Source organism: Zonotrichia leucophrys, chromosome 2 (assembly GCF_028769735.1).
Source record: "Zonotrichia leucophrys gambelii isolate GWCS_2022_RI chromosome 2, RI_Zleu_2.0, whole genome shotgun sequence".
Taxonomy (NCBI): domain Eukaryota; kingdom Metazoa; phylum Chordata; class Aves; order Passeriformes; family Passerellidae; genus Zonotrichia; species Zonotrichia leucophrys.
Genome location: NC_088171.1, coordinates 137500908 through 137521356, shown reverse-complemented (window position 1 = coordinate 137521356; position 20449 = coordinate 137500908). Strand labels below are relative to the sequence as shown.

The window sequence follows — 20449 nt, the reverse complement described above, 5'->3', positions numbered from 1 at the left end:
CCGCGGCCCTCCGGCTGACCCCGGCCCACGAGACCCAGGTAAAGTCAGCTGTGTTGGGCGCTGCTGTCCGTACCAGCCACGTCCCCCTGGTCAAGATAAAGGCAGGAGCGATCTCCGTATTTTTAATGCAAATGAGATGCAGCCCGCAGGCTCTCAGCAAATTGCCAATGCATTGGGGATGCCACTGCTCTTTAGCTTTGCTTCCGCATGTGCTGAAAGTTGATGAGTGCTGCTTGTGTTTTCCTTCCCACCACCAAAGGACACAGCATAGATATACGAAGTAGAAAAACCGATGTTCCACTAGCACTTACAGACCAGATTGCCGCTGCCGGCATCTTTAGCTCTATCAGTACTTCTACCAGTGCCATTTCACAGGTATTCTGAAATTCATGTTGGATAATCGTAACTCAGAGCCAGAGTATCTCTGAGCAAAAGGAGAATATACTGCATTTATGGAGTTACCATCTCTGCATTCACATTTTAAGCAGAACTATCTGATCCTTATACATTTGAGGGAAAGGATTTCAGCACAGAACATCTATCTGTTTGTAAACCAGGGGCATTTTACATGCCGCAAAAGTACTACATGATGGCAAATGAAAGAAGGTTCCATTGCCTTAGTATGAACTCACCGCAGGTGTACTTGAAACAGATAGTAAAGACATGATTCACTGTAATAAAGACACCCCAAACAACTATTTAAAGTGATTCAAAATAGAACATTTGGGGGTGGGGAGGTGATGATACAGTGCACTCTACTTCTCCCCCCCCCAAGAAAATACAAGATCCAATAACAATGACAAATAAATAATAATGATAATGGCACATATTTATACTTTATGCAGAAGTACAGCAGGGTTCTTAAGATTAGTCTCGCTTTCAGTTTCACTCAGCACTGAACTAGTCAGCTTTGCGTTAAAGAGGTGTGGAGTGTTACTTAGGAGTTACAGACAGTACATCGGCATGTTAAAGAAAAACAGAAAAAACAGTGTCATAACCCATACAGGGAAATGATGGCTAAAACAGAAGATAGGATTCTCACACATCACTCAACACATTTTTTCCTCCCCAAATGCACAACAGACATAGGAACAGGAGCTTCAAATACTTACTAAACTTATGGAGAGAAATAAATGGGTATCAGTTGCATGACTTAAAAGAGTCAGAGGAAAAAGAAGGAGCAAATTTTTCATGGAAGCCTTGAATCATATAAGCTGCTCATTTGCCTCATTCATGTCCTCCTCCTTTCACTGCAATTCAGTGTGAAGAAGGCAGCCTAAACAATATTCATCTTAGAAATCCAAAACATTGCAGAGACCACACTGCAGCAACAGATCTGCTTCACATGCACTGACGTACCTCCTCAACATCTGAAAGAAATTCCAGCTCCAGTCAACCCATAAGAGACATGTTGCCTGACTGTACCTTGATGGTATTGTTTATGAAGATGGTGATTTACACACTCATAATGATTTAAGCAGCTACTTTGCATACATTACAGAGAGAACCTGAAACATGTGACCTGCTTCACAGGGCAGGATTATACCTCTGTTCTTGTTGTGTCATGTGCAACCACATTATTTAGTAGTTAAAGGCAAGCGAGCACTCTGGTATTCTATTGTCCTCACCATGTATGCAGCGCCAGAGCTTCAGCATGCCTCTGAACCCAAAGGTGAGCTTCCCAACTTCTAAAGATAGACAGGTAAATAAATGATATAGTTGTCAAAGGGGCTCGGTCAAATCTACCACATGGTTCTGCCCACTCAGGATTATAACGTTTGCTGACAGACTTTTTAGGACAGGAAATCTTTCATGGTGTTAATAAATTTGAAACAATGATCATATTCTTAGGGACTACTCCAATACAATCTTTCATTAGCACTCACACTAGCTCTCACAAAGTACTGAGAATATATGCATGATCATCAGAAGATAGGAATAAACAATAAAAACTTAAATCCTTTTTTTCTGATGTTGTTCTCAAGAAAAAAAAAAACAAAAACTTTTCAGAAAAATAGAAATTAACATCTGAAGAACCGCTGGACTCTGCCTTTCAGCTCCTTCATAATTTTTAGATGTTTTTACTGATCCATACACTTCTTATGCACAACTCCATTACTGCTTTGGTAATTAAAAGATAATTAAATACAAGACAGAGCATGTATCATGCTGGAGAATCACTTAGCAAGTGAACTGTTGTGCTGAAAAGTGGAATTCTTTCTGTCACTCACGGTGCAGTGATACATCAGTAGCAGATGCCACGGGAGCTATTTTGGGGATGATCCAGTGGCTTACCGGAGCCACAGAAGACAGCAGAAAAGCATAAGGTTCAGAATTCAAGGGAAGTCCTGCCACAAGGGCCTTCACACTTTGCAAATACATAAAACAAGAGCAAATTCACACAGGTTTACATCAGCTTCAGAGCAAGCACAGCATTTCCCACATAGTATGCAATAAAGGATATCAAAGTCTGACTTATTTTGATTTAAGAAAGGAAGACTGATGGGTTAAAGGGGAGGTATCTTAGCAGCACCAAGAGTGAAGGCACCAAAGCTCTGATCACAGCTTTGCCACTGGCTCACTAACACTGCAGTTATTTAGGTTCCCTGTGCCCTGGCTCACCCATCAGTACAATGGGTATAATACTTCATCCTGTCCTTAAGAGGCAATTAATGCTTGTAAACTACTCTGGGAACCTTGATTAAAATGCGCTGCAGCTTTGCGATAAGTATTCCCTCTGAAAGAGCACACAAGCTGGGTTTTGAGGGTGGGAAGTACTACCTGACTGCTGCAAAAGAAAAATAATCATTCTGAACGAGATGTATGTGCCTGACCTATGCACATGTGTAGGTGGATCCCTCCTGGATCCACCAAGTATTTTTCTTTCTCCTTTTTTCTGTTACTATGTGTGTATTGCAAAGAGAGGAGCAGTGAGAACAGATAATTATAAAGCTTTTGAAAAGCCCTGGTATTTTCACCAGAGGATCACAGTAGGTCGTCTTCAAGAATTCTGATGCAGAACTCTATGTAATTAAAAACATAATTATTTGTAATACTCCTCAAACCCTGTTTTCATTAAGGAGAGGAGGGGAAAAAAAGACAGATCACTTTAAATATGAATGCTTTATGAATAAAGAAATTTTTTTTAATTGATGAGCATTCATTTTCCCATACAGTCACATAAAGTCTGAGTAGTTCATGTAAAACATAATTATCAACATTTTAAACCACATTTTCCCCTTGAAAATAAATAAATAAGGACGCCAAAATCTTTTTTGTTCATTAAGAGTCAGATCCAGCAGAAAACATCTGCAGACTTCTAGACCAAGCAAGCCCTGGAAGGCCATGGTACTGGCTGCACCTCGTGCCAACCTCAAAAATTTGGCTGGTTCAGAAAGATTTAAACAAAACAAAAAAAGCCCTGCAGCTTTACATGTCTGGGAATTGTGGAACTGCGTTAGGTTTATGAATAAAGAACAGGGGTGAGAAAAAAAACAACTCCTTTTAAAAAGGAGATCCCTCTCTCCCTCCTGCCCTCCAGCATTCTGGGTGCTAGACAGGGCCTCCTCTCCCTCCCCAGGGACACCATGGACATCAGCAATTGCAGCCCAAAGCGTGGGGTCCACCTGCACGCCCTGCTGCAGAGGGGATGGGGGCCCCAAATCCAGCACTCACCCCCACCTGGCACACTCAGTAGGCGCCCGAGCAGCCAGCTCCCAGCCATGCTCCCAGACGTGCAGGAGCTGCCACTGGAAACCCAAAGGAGCGTCCCCGGGATGGGAGCCAGCCTGAGTTGTTCAAAGGACACTGCAGGGCCAGCAGAGAGGGGCAAGCTCAGCTCAGGGTGAAGAGCCACCCTTGCAAAGGTGGCCAGGGGACGCTGTGCACCAGCAGCCTCTCTAGCCCTGGGAGCAGCCCAGGATTTCTACCATGGGCTTGAAGACGCTCCAAGGTGCAGCGGAGGGAAGGAGCCTCAGCTACCGCAGGCAACCAGCAACTCATATTTAGATTTCAGGTTACCCTGAATATGTGTGTGCAAACACCAGTGGGGAGATGATGGCATTGCCAGGGCTGTTTGATGAAATAAAGGAAAAGTTTAGGATGAGGGCCCTGCTACAGCAGGTTCTTTAATTTAATGAAAATTAAAGAACCCGCTGCTAGTGTAGTTGTCACATATTCAGACTTTTTATAGAAATAATGGCTTTTTCTGACTAGTTCTTCACTACATTTCTCTCTGGGAAGCCAAGAAAGCTCCTAATTATTGATGTCACACCTTATCATCTGCCCTATTCGGAGGACCAGCCGACATTTCAGACTGAAACCCAGCTCATCTTGTGCAGCTAGCCCTATGCAGGGAAATGGACTGGGCAGGTATGAAAAGACTGAGTAACAGTACGCCCATGTGTTCTGCTTAAAGCTATCCCAGAATTTTGGTTTTGCTAGTGTTCATTTTATAGACACCTCCTCAAGAGGAACAGCAGCTGTAGTATGCTGCCTGGGTTAGCAAGAAGTGATACACACAGAGATATATACTGGATATGTATTAGGAGAGCACAGAGGGACTCTGTGCGATGACCGTGTAACTGCAGACACTCTGCAGGTGTGTATTTACAGTCCTATTTATATAGTGCTGAAAGTGGACTACATTAATATACAGTGTGCATGATTCACCGTCATTAGTTCTGCCTTCCAATAATGTGGACCGTAAGATAAATAATATCGCTAGAGCCTCTCCCATACAATAAACAGACTTGTTAGTTTAGTTATATACACAAAATTTCCAACTGCAATCAGAGATTCTTTTTAAATTATTAAAAGTTCTTGAAGTGAAACCCTTGTTTGAGTTGAAATGAGCCAGCTGACATAAAAAACCAAGAGGAGCCAAGACTTGTCTTTAAAATGAAGAATAAATTTGGTATCTTAAATAAACAGTATTATTCTAAACATGCTCTACAATAAACCATGTATTTTAACAAGAGTAGATACAAAATATCGTCATATTTATCATCAGAGCTTTATATACCTGTTGGATTACTCCTTTCAAAGCCTTAAGAAATGTAACAGTGTCTTTGAATTAAAATGCACTTTCTTTATGCTAAATCTGTGAAAGTTCTCCTGTGGGAAACACTGAATTCTACATTAATTTTTTTATTAAAAAAAAAAAAGCTTACACAGCCTCAGAAAAAAATAACCAAGTGGCAAAAATCCCAGCTTTGTCCATTCAGCCTTTGATTCTGTCTTTGCCTTAATAAAATTGTTGACAAAATTAAGCTAATCTTTGCAACAACTTTTTCATCTTTCTGTAAAACCGAGGAGTTTAACTAGCTGTAGTTCCATCAACCCTGACATGCAGCTCGCTATAAAGATGAGATCCTTGACATTTTTTTGTCCATTTCTAACATTTAAGGAAAAAAAAATTAAAAATAAAATCCATTTAAACTCTAAATTTTGGCTACAAAACATCTCAGTAAAACACCAAGATACTGTCTCTCACAAATCAAAACAGTAGCAGTAGTACCATCTGTAAACTCAGAATTAAAGAGCCAGCATTTTCTATACAACTGTAAAAAGTATTTTTAAAACGCTTTTTAAAAAACATTTTGCTCATTCTATAGCATGGGCACTGAAGGCTATAAATTATAAACTGGATCAGAAAGTAAATTCACCATATACCAGAATGACTCCTGAGGTAACTCCATAAAAGCTGAAGCGCTTGCTGCTAGTAGTTAATGGGATAGCCCAGCTCCAAGTCAGAAAGAGCAAAATATGTCTTTTTCATTAAGAGTAGGGAGGGAAGCTATAAAAGGTACACAATTAGTTAGCTTTGCAGTGATTAATTCAACAACTGCAAAGCCAAAACCAACTTTAGGCACTTAACCATGAAACTGTCAGGTCTCTATGCTTGACGATAAAGCGTCTATAAAGTAAACATTAACTTCTGTGTTTTTTCTACATGCATATTCCATCATGAGAAGATGATTACCAAAAAATCACCAGGCAAGCTCAGCAGAGGCTTCCTATACCTTATTCCCCCTAACAAAGAGGTAAGATGTGCCCAGATTCCCTTCCTTTTCCTTACTGCCAGCTCCAGTAAGGCAGTTCATACAGTTCCCTAAAACCTGACAGAAAGGACTGAAAATGAGATTGAAAATCTCTTCCCCAAGGAGGGGATGAGTTCATCGCAATAAGGGAGCTTTAAGGATGAGGGGACCCCTATACTAACCACATCCTATCCATATCAAGGCAAAAGCAGGCAGCAGCTCTTCCTCAGACCAACTCTCCCAAGGAAGCAAATGAAAGCTCTGCACAAGTAAGGAATGCAAAAGTGTAAACTTTATCATCACTTTTAAATAAACTCCAAAACTGAATAACTATCAAACAAATTGAAAAAGACCAGGAAGGTTACAAATTAAAAGAAGAAATCAACATATTTCTCTGACCTGCAAATATTTAATTCAAGCACATTCTTCTTCCAAACAAGATGCCTGTGAGTGTTTTGATGGCTGTTCATAATCAAATGTGTCACTTGCAAAATTACAGTGTTCGAGAAGGGTACTGGGCAACGAAAAATGGTTTTTGCTAGAAGTATGTCACAAGCACATCTTTTAGTTACCTCAGAATTGCACAGGACTTCGCTTCATTCCTTTGCACTGGCTGCATGCGGGTTGCTTCATAGAAATGTAACTGCAGTAATCTGCTTGACAGTAAACAGTAATCAGTAAACACTATTTACTGAGCAGATACGTGTCCCTGCTACTCCTTCACTTTACCTATCCTCCGTCTCCATCTTCCACTCTCAATCCCCTTGCTCTCAGAAATGTTAGAGGGGGAAATAAATAAATACAGGTAGTGAAACAATGAAATCCCATAGCTGGCAAGGTTTTCCTCTCTGAATGGACAAATTCTTAACTCCGTGCAGCACCAGACATTGAATGATTAGATCCTAACCAGGGAAAACACAGGAAAATGGTAATAAATATCGCATGGTAATCCACAGGAACTTAGGTCCCAATGTGATTTTTCTACAGTCCTACGAAAAAACAGCATTACAACATCCATAATCTCAGCTCGTATATCAGATCACTCTCTCCATTCTCCTTGCCCTTTCTTCTTTCATGTAGTGTATTTCCTAAGAAAATGTAGTTTTTCTTCAAAAGTGAAGTCAATGCAGTCCCATTCCAGACTGAAAGCAGCACAGCAAATCTGCAAAAACTAACACAGACCATCACACTGCACAGATACAGGTGAGGAGTGAAGGGTCTATGGCAGCATTACTCTGGTAGGGACTAATCTGAAATTCCTTCTGACAAAAGAAGTCACAGTTTGCTGGAGAGAAAAAATAAATTATTTGTACTCAAGTGCAGTAAGAGCACTTCATGTCATAGTGGATTTTACAATATCTTCATTCTCTTTCTATTCAGGCATATGTCTTTTTAGCAAAAAATTCTGAAGACCCAAGAAGGTAAAACTTGCAAACCAAGAGTCTCATTCACCCAATTAAAATAAATTCCTGCTGCTGTTTCTTTCTCTCTCTATTTTTTAAGCTCTTTGCCACTGTCAACTAGCCACTGTCATGCACCACTATAGATAGAAAAATCTTTTAAAATATCAGCTTTTCAGATGCTTAATTTTGTCCTATTCAGGTAAAATGTTTTGGAGCGTAAAGTTCAGCAGAGCTGCCAGGTCATCTTTCTTAGTAAAGATTTTCATATGCGCAAATAAAAACTGAGGAACGACTGAAGAAAAAAAGCCCTAGACAAACGATTTCAAATGTTTCTTAGATAATGCAGTACCACAACAAATCTCCAAGGAAAGTTAAGCTGAGACTGCCATGAACACCAAATAAATCTGCACCACTGGGATATTTAAGGTCCAATAAATCTTACTTTCCAGTGTTTTAAAACTCCAGAAGATACTTTTGCGGCTCTAGACTCTGTCTGCCTACTAGCTATCAACTGAGACCTGCCATTTGTGAGAAATATTTTCAGAATATACTCATGTTTGTTGAGCTACCAAATCATGAAAACTTTTATTAAAAAAAGAAGAAACCACAAACACACATATACATACATAAAAACCAACCAAACAAGTTACTTTCTTCAGTTTGTATGAAAATGCTCAAGAAAGTTGGTCAAAAATGTCCATATTTCCAATTCAAATTATTATTTTTTTAAACTCTTTTGTTGCATTTAAAAATATAAAGCAAACAACTAATTGCAAAAAAATAAAATACAAAGCAGTAAAACTCCTCACAGAAGAGCCAGGGGTAAACATCAACCTAAGAAATCACACATTGTGCAATTTATTTGATATTGTTAAAAATACTAACTGCTGAAAAAAAATCAGATGGTATAAAAAACCATTTTATGTACTATGCTGCAACTGTCTGCAATTTGGTTATACCAAAAGCACATTTTCTGGATTACGAAAGACACTGCTTCCCTTGGCGTGACAAAAACACCCTGATGGCATGGCATGCAACCTTGCGAGGGCATTAGAGCCTGCTTCCGTAGAGATGTACCTGTCACACCAGACCTTTGGTCCCTGTTTCTACACAGCTGTCCTCCACTGCCACCTCCACAAGCCTTTCAGAGAGAAGTTGGTGAGGACAAGATAAAAACATACCCGTGAAGCCAGTGAGAAGCAGCAGGGCACATAAGCAGGTGCATTTCCTACTTTTACTTTTCATTCCCCTTTGGGAAATGAACTGTTTTCCAACTACAATAATCACTTTTAAAGGTGACAGACCAACTATGGTCCTGTTGAAGGGCAGCTTCATGCAGTGAAATACTCCTTTGACCATCCTGTGTGGGGCAACAGAAAAGCAAGGTGGCGCCTTACAAAATATTGTTACTGTGTCCTTAGTCCAGCGAAGTGCGGTAAAGTACCAAACTCTAGTAAGTGTAACATGAAGTCCCAAAAATCACAGTTCCCCCTCGGCAAGCTGCAACAGTTAGAGGCTGCCCAATGAGGACTGGGTCTTACTCTAGATGAAGCTACAAGATGTTTTGTCCCTTCCAAGTACAGGGAGAGATCAGAATAATCAGAGGAATTAATCAGTCTTTGGTAGTATCTAAGTTACTGCCAGGTTGACAAACAAAGCAGGTTAGATTCACTTTTCCAAAAATTTGCCCAAAAAATCCCCATCCTAAACATTAAAAAAAAAAAGTCAAGTTATGCTAAACTTTGTTTTTCTGCTAGCAAACCTTGTGTCACAAACTGAAAGACAGTGATGCAAAATGTATTCTTGCCTAGATTTGTAAATTTTTCCAGGAGTTGTAATATCCTGCATTTGATGACATCATGAAACTAGTAAGTAAAAGTTGGTTTTCAATTTGTTCTACTTTTCCCTCATTAGTGTCTGTGTCAGAAACAGAATAAGAACCCTCATTAAGTCACATTAAATTCTTTAAACTCATTAAGGGCTCAGAGAAAGAACAATACAAACACTGGTGTTTTTGTAAAAAAATTATGCAACACAGATGGACTTCCATGTCCATGTATTTTTAGAATGGATGTATATGCGCAGGGCAGCCAAAGCGAGCGATCTGCATGAGGGAGAAACAGAGTAGCAGAGGCAGAGCACACCTCACATGTGACAGAATGACGGATAGAAATTAATTATGCACAATCACTTCTGACCTGATATTGATGTGGCACTTCACGCTTTGTATTGTGAATTCTGGCAGAGCTGGAGTCAGTGCCATACTCCACACAACTTTTTAACTAACGATTCTTTGGGACTTTCTACAGGGAAAAGACAACCTTGAGGGCCACACAGCCAGCAGCAATCAAGTGGCAATCACATTTTTTGTCCACAGACTACTTTGATTGCAGCTGCTGTAGCCTAACATACTATCTGATTGCAGTTGAAGATACATCTACTAGTCATGCATATGGACTTACATGTAAGATACAGGTGTGTGCAGAGTTTCAACAGTCTTGGAGAATATCTCTGGGTGTGCAAAGGGTGGGTATTTGTTAGAAGATTTATTGTAGCTGAATGACTCAGATATATATACTGTTGATAACTTCTGATCTTACCCCCCATAAGACTGGAAATATGAGCTCAAGCCACAAAATTATTTACATTCCTACAGTATGCTCAAACAACTATTACAGGATTAATTTAATCCATTACATTATTTTTTTTCATGATAGACATAACATGCAAATAGGAGCTTAGTTCTAAAGAAAACTCCAGATCTAAGGAACGTAAAAGGAGACTAATTGGATGGCATAAATTTCAGATGGCTGTAGGAGGCCACAGAAAGAAAACAGTATATACAGTAGATGGGAGACATGAGTTATTGTTTCCTCCTTCCTACCACTGTAACAGCTGAAATGAGAGGTGGGAATTTCACTGAGAGCCCCCAGATTTCAGGCTCCAGAGCTGGGTGCCTGGGCAGCATGGGCAGGCAGCCTCTGTTCAGCAGCTCTCCCCTCCCATTGCTCCAGCAGAGGCAGATACTGTTTACCTGCAAGGCACATGGTAAGGCTAATCTATTTTCATAAGCTTTTCCCTCAGGTATTTGGGGCAAGGTTTAGTTTATTAATTCTGTGTGTGCATGTGTGTCCATATCAATCCGTGAAGGAGGAAAAGGCTCAGCAATGATCAACATGTATTGCATTTTTGGTTTGTACTCTGTAACTGCAGCTGGCCAACGTCTGCCGAGTATATTTAATACACCTAACACCGAGAACTCTACATAGAAAAGCAAACTATGTTCAAGTTCGGAAAGTGGACTTATCTTTCTTTCATTAACTGAACTCATGAAGCAGTTTCACCTGCATAATAAGTTTTTATGTTACACATCTCACAGCTTCTGCCTGAAGAGTGGTGTGTGAGAAAGTCAAGAAGACTCATATGTTGGAAACACTGAAACCCTTCACCCCCAAAGAAAATTATTTTATCCTAACTCATTTAAATTTCATTAAACCACATCTGAATATAGCAATTTTAGGCACTACTTAACTTCAGTATCTACTTCAAACGTTTTTAGGTGAGTTGAGATTTTGTTTTTTAAAACAGTCCCTGTAATGTCACTGGGATATCCAAAACTAGTCTGCAAGGTATTTGGTTAGGCAGACCATGCCTTTTTCCCCCCTCTTTTTAATTAACTACTATCAAATATTCCCTTGTGCCTTTTTTTTTTTTTTTTTTTTGTGAACCACCAACCTGTGTATTTAATTTTTTAAGTTTCAGTATGTACTTCAGACTGCAGACTTTGCAAAGTAGGTCAGGAATACCCCAAAGGATACACATTTGAAGGCTACAGATAGCAGAACACACCATTTACGGCTTTGTATATACACATACATACACATTCTATATAATATAGGTAGATAGATTCAATGTTTTAAACACACTACATCCATACTGTGTGTTTCAAGAACATTCAGATATTTACACTGTTAGATCACCACTCATTTCAGACTCACTCTAGTGCCAGCTGCCAAAAAAACGTATACAAATCAAAATATGTTACCTTTGTTCAAACAATACTGCTGTTCATTATATAATAGAAACTGTCATGCTTAATCTTCCAGGAACCAAGAACTGGTACATTCTTGGATCAGAGGTGGCTTGAAATGGTTTGAGGCAAAACTGAAGCACACTGTTTAAGTAAATCTTGCTGATAAACATTAAGTGCATTGATGATTTTTAGCATAATCTTTTACTGGTGTTTTTTCCCATGATCTATTAATAAACTAAAAATGCTGGAATATTTTCAAAATACAGAGAGTACTGTTAAGTGTAATGGGGGATCTGAAAAGGATGCTTAAGAATAGACACCACAAAGAAGTAAAATGTGCCTATAAAAATTACACGTTGACTTTGAAAATACGCCAAAACCTAATTTTTCCTTGAGCGCTCTCAGTATTGTCCAAGTATCTCAATGCCTCCTGTGGGTACTAAGCTACAGGCTGTGATTTTCATTTTCTACTACAGATGAAAAAATTGATACAAGCAGTATTCAAAAATACGTGTCCGTCACGATACAGATAAATACAGAAAAAAATTGTAAAAATGCCTAAATTCTTGAGAGTTGGACCCTTTTAAAATAATATTTCAACCTGGGAAATTGATAAATTAAAAATACGTACACTTCACTTATTGAGAAAAATCTCTTTTACAGCATTACTACTCCAGCACTTCTTCAGATTTTTAAGCATTTTACAATTTCATCTCAAACAACATGGATTATACAGTATTCATCAGGCAGACACAATCTTCCTTACAGACAGACACAGACACATACAACTCTGCAGAGGCCAATCCTGCAGCTTTTACTGAATCCAAAAGTCTCCCTGATGACAGTGAATATTTTTCAAGAATGAGAACTGAAGGATCAGGCCCCAAAAGTGCTTATGAAGATGAGATGTAACTTCAACAGATTGAATGTTAGATTAAATCTAAAGATTGAGGCAAGACAAGTCTGGGGTTTAAACCCTAGGGAGGATTGACATTTAAAGTGTTGCCACTGAATTATAGCTCTCCACATTGGGTGGGGTAACCTCCTACTGGGTGGAGTGTCTCCCCTAAAGGAAGGGAAAACTGGCACAAGCCAACTCAGTCTTTGAACGATTTTCCTACTTGCCAACTTATGAAGTCGTCCTGACGTCAACTTCGTCAAGGAAGTCTATTGCCCAACTCCATCTTTTACTGTAAAAAGTTTGCTTGTGCTCAAAACCCCAGCAGATGTAGAAAAGAAATTATGGAAAAGAGACAGAAAACCCTGAACAAAATAAAGAAATGAGGAAAAAATGTGTTGACTGGATTTTACAGTCATTTTTAAAAATCATTTTGTTGGGTTTTCTTGTTTCTAATATCAAGTTAATACAAACAGATACAGATCACTCGAAACTATTACTAAACATATTTTAAAATCTCGTTTAGCTTTAAGACATGGGGTGGAGAAAGCACAAAAGTGGACACTGAAAGATAACATCTCTTATGTGTTCTGCAATGGCTAGTTAGTATCTTCCTAATCAGCGTCACTAACAGGTGTAAAACATACTCATACTCGGAAAATAATATTCATTGAACAGCCATCAGAGGTATGTTTAACATATTATTTCTCTCTGAATCAAATTGTTTCTCTGAAAAGAAGGAGTCAGGTGCTGGACAAGGCAGAAGGAATCCTGGGGGGAATAAAATTAAAGCAAAACAAAACAAAAAAAAAAAAAGGATAAAGCATCTCAAAGTGCCCATAGTGGGGGGGAAAAGTAAAAATCAGAAAACAGTTTAAGTTACCGTAACCTGAAATGCACCAGCCATCACAAAGAGCAATTGGAGAAATCCAGCAGAGCTCAGCAGGAAAGATTTTTAATAACAGATTGAAAAACAAGAATAAAAATAACTGCATCAACAGGGCCTTTCTTCCTCAGGCCACAAGCCCGTTTTTACTTGATATTTAAAAAAAAATGCAGTTTGGCCACTAAAACCAATCCAGAACATTATTAAAAGTTAAAAGCTACCAATTACTTCTGTCTGTTCTTTTAAAGCAAAGTTTGGCATTACGTCAGTTGGTTTAAAGAAAACAAGAAAGAGAGAGAGAAAGAAGGAGAGAAAGTTTCCTGCTTGTATAAATTAAACCACCAGGGAAGGTGTCTAGCCACTTGTAAAGCATTTATTACTGGTTTTTAAAGGGCTAGTAACATTTTAAAAATTAAATATTTTAAAATAAATTTAAAGGAAAAGAGTAAAGATGATCTGAGCCTGGAAAGAAAGCAGACTTATGAGAAATTAGACATGCATCAACTGAAGCTAAGACAGTAAAAATTACTATTAGGACTAAACTTTGCAATTCAAAATAATTCTATTTTCAAGGCAGAAAGTCTTACTGTAGCTGCTGTACTCACACACATCCCTTACGAGACGGAAAAGTTCCACCGAACTTTATGGGATGGAACCAAGAGGGTTCTGCAGAAACGTCCTACGGAAGCGCCACCCGTGGCAGCGACGCAATCTTATGAAGCATCTTCTTTCAACAGCTTTTCTAAATCCACATACAGAGATCCCCAGCAGGAACTAGATTTCTTAGTTAATGCAGCAGGACCATATCAAAAATCACTGATAGAACGATTGGCAAGTTCTGTTAAATTTTAGATGTATTTCTCACTGGTGGTGTTATTATAAAATTTTAAAGAACCACTTTAGAGGTACTAGAAAATAAGAATCTGATAGCACAGAACATGAATAAAACATAATAGCTATAAGTTTCTTACACACAGCTGTGCCAGTTCACCTAAATCATAGTCTTCTAAACTCCGTGGTGCCAAATCAGAGGCTCCTCTGACTCCAGACAACACGTCAAGTGGAATGGTGTTCAGTTGTGCAACGCTTTTGGTGTGTGACAAAATGTCCACTGGGGATTTAAATCGAGACTAGGGGAGCTATCCTCCCATTGCTCCGTGTTTCATTTGTGCCTTGGTCTGCATGACAAGAAGTCAGAGTAATACGCCAGCACTTTGCTCCCCTCCCTGTGCTCCTCTGCCCCAGCAGCGTTTCTTGCGTTCTGGGCACATGTACAACTGGCGAAGGAGCTGCATTCTGGAAGGCCCTTTATTGATTAGGTGCAAAATAACATCAAGGAGTGAATAATAAGTATTAAGTGAAAAATGTAGTTGCATGTCTTGCCCTTGTAAACATTTACTATTTAATGGTGTAATTGTACTTTAATCCTTCACATCATCTAATATAACTCTTCGTGCTTTTCTTTTAATTAGCAACACTCAATCCGAAAAAAGCAAAGCCCAGAAAGTTTGTACGTACCATAAAAAGCGCAAATAGTTTTAAAATTATCAAATATTCTCTTTTTGGATGTAGGCCTATCTTTTAAAGTCAAAAGAGAACTTCATTGGCACAGGGCAGGAAAAAAACTCCATAATTCATGACAATACCAAGAAAAAAAGTTCTTCTCCAGAAGGACTGGAAAGGGCACCTTTATTTATCTTCTGGACAGACAAAAATAATAGAACCTAGACCAGATATGCTGTAATTAATGTATCCAAAGGTCAACAGGCAATGGTATTTATACAATAAATGGGCGCAGACTACGCTGGTTATAGTATTAATCACCAGTATTTGAAAACAGCATTGTTTTCTTACTAGGTAAGAACTTGAGAAAGTTTCAGAAACGAAAAAGAAACCCTTGTCTTTTTTTTCCTCTTACCTGCCTGCTATTCTTTTTACCCAATTGTTTTTTAACTCATGAACTATAATATTTGGGACAAATATATCCAAGTTTACAGTTGCCCAGGACTGCCAAAAACAGACCCAGACTACCTCACTAGTTGTGTTGAGGAAACTAAATTAAGTAAGGGCAAACACCAACTGGAAAGTTGTCAGTTTACTGAATGAATGGCTTCATTTTACACACCAGTTAGAATACCCTAATCAGAATATATTTCTGTTCAAGGCCAACACTTTCACTACCAGGTGGCAGTTCGTTCTACTTGAAACTGCATTAAAAATGCAATTCATTTCCACTATACTTTCACCTAACAAAAAGGGTTGTCAGATTCCCAGCCTATCATGTTCAAAAATATTTAAGCATAAACTTTCTCACAATGTTATATTTGGTGCTACCCACAAACCTTTATTAAAGCGATACTGCCAGTGTGGCTTCAGTTAAGATCTGAGAATGTTTCCATTAAGATTATTACATTAAAATATTGTCAAGAGTTTGTAAGAAACATAAATATTCATATACATACAGCCGCCCCAGCCTTAGAAGGAAAGTTCCACATAAAAAGAAAAATTTAAATACGTACCAAAAGTTGCCTGGTTGTAATTACACTTTGGTTTTTTTCCTAAATATCTCTGCTAATTTTTTAACTCTTTCACACTGTAATGTAAAATAGTTTTATTTCAAAGCAACTGGCTGATAAAGTGCTAAAAGAGGTAATTCGCATTAACAGAAAGTAATTAGTCATTGTTTGTACAATGCTTTGAAAATACAAAACCCAATGTGTCAACTAGCATTAAAATATAATACGATTGGAATACACAGATTTGACAAGAAACAATTGCATGTCACAGACACTCCAGTCCACAGACAAGAATTAGTACTTTGCTGTTATAAATGCAGTATCACGATATGTGGATAAGAGCATTCTTTACACTCAGCCAGAGCATGCATGATAATAGTGTGCACCATGAAAGTTTACTACAAATGCTAGAGAAGATATTACTGAAAATAATCCTGCTAGGGATTCATCAAATGCTACTGAATTTACTCTCACTGATAAAAATGTAAGTCAACCCATAAAGCTACCATATAAATTATACTAAAAATGCATTAAAAACATGAAAGGATAACCTGGCTGCATCGCGTTTGATGCCCAAAGAAGTCTCAGATCTGTGAAGTTGTCATTTACATTCTTTTCCTTTATTAACAGTGCTATGAAAAAAAAAAAAAAGCCATGCTCTCACAGGCAAAGACTGCTCAGTGTTATTTGGAGTCTGTTTTAGAGGATCACAGGCAATACATGTAAACTTAAAAGCTGATGCAACTTTGCCCTTTACTTACTTTGTTGTGACTACGTATATGCAAAGTTTAAAACAGACAAAGTTATTATACGCAACCAAAAAAAAAAAGCGATAATCAGACAGAACAGGGTGGATTAGGAACTGACTGTTTTCTCATGTCTAATCTCCCTTGATTTTAAAAAGGTGAAGCAGACTTCTGTTGTCACAGTCTGAGGATAAACTAGTATACAGGCACTGATGCACTACTGAACTTCAGAATCACTGATTCTTTGCGGCAAACCTCAGGCAGGTATACATTATTCAAGAGGAAAAAAGAAAAATACTTTTTTTTCCCTTTACAGAGAAAGGTTCCACTTGTTTGGTTTGACCATATTATTAACAGACTTTCATTCAGTGGTTAAAATAGAAAGAAAAAATCTTTCAAAGTGTTGATATCATTTCCAGACAGTCCTGTCAGCATCACAATTTACAGGAAATAGTTGATGTTCTCACACAAACCGTGTGTTTACTCATACACCCAGAGTACTTAAAAAAAAAAAAAAAACAACCTTCACTCTTTTGGAGGTTGTTTTTTTAAATGTCACTCTGGCGGAATATCTGAGAGAGCTGTCTAACCTAACACACAGATTGTGAACATGAGGCAAACACAGACTGCAGTTCAGAAGACTACTGTAACTTTTATTCTCATTTTGTCCACGTCAGGAACTGGCTCTTACCACTACTTTCCTTTGCTGCCCCTTGCATTTTTAACTCTGGCAGTCTTCTCTTAATGTTCAGCTTTTACTAAAACCAACAGGAAAGTAACATGATGCCACCAACATCCACAGGATTCAGCTGCGCGTAGTTGAAGACAGCCCGAGTGACAAAAAAGTTTGATGGTTCCTTGAGAGACTTTACTGAACTCAATTAAATATAACCTGAGACACATAAAATTATTGTCTCTTTCCATCAGCATTCACAATGGGCTGCGCAGTGTAAGAGCAGGGAAGGCAGCATGGGCAGCAGAGCAGCTTACATTTTCTTTGCTAGACAATCTTTCCCCCTCGGAAGGGACTTGTCGCCTTGGCTCCCCAAGAGTGGGGACCCGGCTCCTGCTCTGCCAGGCAAGGTGCTCGCACTGGCGGAGAAGAAGCGATGGAGGGAAGACGTCTCTCCAGCTTATCACTCAGTCAGTTTAGCTCAGTCAAGGCACTGGAGAAGTTTGCCATTTGCAGATAGAAAACACAACCGGTCGTGGAAAAAAAAAAAAAGATAAAGGAGACTAGCGGGCCCCACTAGAACCCGCGTAGGAGTGCCGGGGTGTCTGAGCTCCGTGATTTGCAGCAGGGAGGCAGATAAACAAAGCCCCCGAAATGTCAACCCCCCTCGGGGAGCCTCTCGTGCCCCAGGGCAGCGCGCAGCGGCCGCAGTCCCGGGCCAGACCCTGCGCTGCCCCGGAGCCACGATCGCCCACCCGGCCCCGGCCGCGGAGCGCCCACCGCAGCGCAGCCCTCCAGCCCCGAACTCGCCTCCATTCATTGCTCCCTTCGAAAGCCACACGCGGGTGGCTGCAGAGGGGGCAGCCCCCGCCGCAGCCCCCGGGCCGGGGGCGGGGAGGTGAGACGCTCCACGAAGTTGTGGCAGGCAGGGAGAGCCGGGCGCGGGGACGCAGCGCTGGCAGTGGGGCTTCGCCTTTAAGAGGGAAAAGTTTTACGTCTCTGTGTCACTGATTAAAAAAAAAAAAAAAAAAAAAAAAAACCTAAACAAAAAAAAATCACCACCACCACTATGTCGCCTGGTACCCCGGTGCGACCGGGAGGGGTCCCAAGCCCTTCTCCCGGAGCAGCACCGCTCCGCACTCGGCCTCTCCCGATGCGTCCCAGGGAAAGGAGAGGAAAAATAGGAAGGGAAAAAAAATTAAAAGGGGAAAAAACGGAAAAAAAAAAAGAAAAAAGTTTTTCCCAAACTTACTACTCTTCATGATGGTGTCTCTGTGCCCCGTTTGTCATGATCCCCATTAAAACTTCCAGCAGCGGCAGGAGCGGCAGGACTGTGCGACTGCAGCCCATCGGATGCGAACCCTCTGTGCTCGTCTTCTACTTCCACCCCCCGCGTCTCCCTTCCCCTCCCCCCGAGCGCCCCGGTGCCGGGGAACCGGCGGCCGCGGAGATAAGGCGCGGAGCGGCGCGGAGGGGAGGGCAGAGCAGAGCCGCACCAGCCCGCGGCCGCCGCCGCTCCCCTCCCCGCCTCCGCGCCGGGGGGCTGCTCCCCCTGCCCGCCGCCGCCGCTGAACTTGACCCTGCCGACTCCAGCGGGGCTACCGCCGTTTTGAAGTCGCCAATTTCCAGCCATCACACATGGCTTTGACCCTCCGGCGGGGGGAATGGGGGGCGCGGGAGAGGGGGGGGGGTGATGCACCGAGAGAAGCCTGTGAAATCCGAGCAGCCCCCGTTGCCTGGGATTATGCCCACCCACCCGCCGCTTTTGTTGTTGTTGTTGTTTTTATTTTTTTTGGGGAGGGGGGGTATTTTGGGGGGAGGGGGTTCACCCCCCTGCCGCCCCGGGCACACGCCACGCTGCCGCGGGCGCCGCGCCCCCGCCCCGCTGCGCCCCCCCCGCGCCCGCCGCCGCCGCGCCGCCCCCACCCGGCCCGCCGGCCGCGGCGCCCTCCCCGCCGCCCCCGCCCGCGCCCCCCCGCGCTTACCTGTTGATTAACCGGCAGCAACAGCCCCGGCAGCCTGGAAGATGGTGGAGCCGCGGCGCGAGCCATGAACCGTCTCCTGCTGCCGGCGGAGTTGGACGCGGATTATGTGGCGGTGGCCGGGGAGTGGGGGGGGCGGGGGGCCGCGGCGCCGCTGCCTCCCCCCTCGGCCCCGCTCGGCGGGGAGGGGGCGACGGGCCCGCCGGCGGGCGGTGCGGTGCGGCGCGGGGGCGGGGGCGCGGCGGGCCGGGGGGCGAGGGCCGGGGCACGGCGCGGCGGCCCCGCCGGCAGCGAGGCGGCGGCCTGGGAGCGCGGGGCGGCCGGCGCGTTATCGGGACTGTTATCGCTTGTCAGGACCTCCGTCTCCCCGCATTACGTCAGTTTCAAGACACCAACACTATTAATATCAAAGGAGCCTTCGCGGAGGAAAGCGCCACCCCAGACGGAGCGCCCTTAAAGAGACAGTGCAGGCGGCCCCGCCGCGCGGCCCGCGCCGCCCCCCGCCGCCGCCTCCGCCCGCCGCCGGGCCACGGCCACGGGCAGCGCGGGCCGGGCCCGCCGAGCCGGGCGAGCTGAGGGGGCGCGTCGCCCCGCGGCCGCGGGGACTTGCGCCGAGTTGGAGCAGGGATAGCCGCAGGCCACAGGCGCGCCCCCAGCGCGGCCCGCGGGAGGCGGCTGTGCCCGCGGCTGTCACCGGGACCCGCGGCTGCCCTGCGGGATTGGAAACGGTGGCGGTGGGGATAAAAGGCGCGACCCACGCGCGCCGGTAGCTGCCGCCCTCGGGAGACCCCAGCCCTGCAGAGTCGGTGTCACCTCTGTGCCTGCCCCGTGCCCCCCGTTTGTGTGCGGGTGCTGAGGCGGGTGGGCAGACAGTTCCCAGGCTGAGCGATGAACAGTCCCGTTACCGCCCGCGCTTTGATACCGGTCGCAGGTCAGCCTCGAGCCGATCCGGAAAAAACCTCACAAGTTTTCCTCCTCGTGCAGAACTTTTTCAATTCGAAATACTCTTATATCCCCCATACTACGAACTGCCAGAAGTCTGCATGTCAGTGTAAAAACTGTCTCCAAGGAGAACCGGTACATAAAAGGTTCCTATGAAAGGGTTTTAAAATCCCAAATATAGTAGGCGTTAAAAACTATGTAAACATTTGTTGGGCATTTGGACACAATTTTTCTACAGTTAGGTGACTTTATATGGCGTGCTTTTCCTCCCATGCAAGTTGTTTTAAGCTGATTTCGTGTTCAAATTGATGCATTCTGCTTGCTTGCAA

The 20449-nt window shown here is 42.4% G+C and overlaps 1 protein-coding gene across 6 annotated transcripts in view; it reads right to left on the bottom strand.

Moving 5' to 3' along the window:
* The window catches only part of TRPS1 (transcriptional repressor GATA binding 1), a 211751-nt gene extending 192499 nt beyond the window's left edge, over window positions 1-19252 (bottom strand). For 3 of the 6 annotated variants that reach the window (XM_064706585.1, XM_064706590.1, XM_064706587.1), the window contains exon 1: window positions 19182-19243. Coding sequence is in view for 1 of the 6 variants with exons in the window: in XM_064706588.1 (XP_064562658.1) it covers window positions 18449-18458 (10 nt within the window). In the remaining 5 variants the exon portion in view is untranslated. Of the gene's footprint in view, window positions 1-18448; window positions 18564-19181 lie in introns of those variants that run through there. The other 3 variants (XM_064706586.1, XM_064706588.1, XM_064706589.1) reach the window with 2 other exon arrangements.
* Window positions 19253-20449: the final 1197 nt, after the last annotated feature.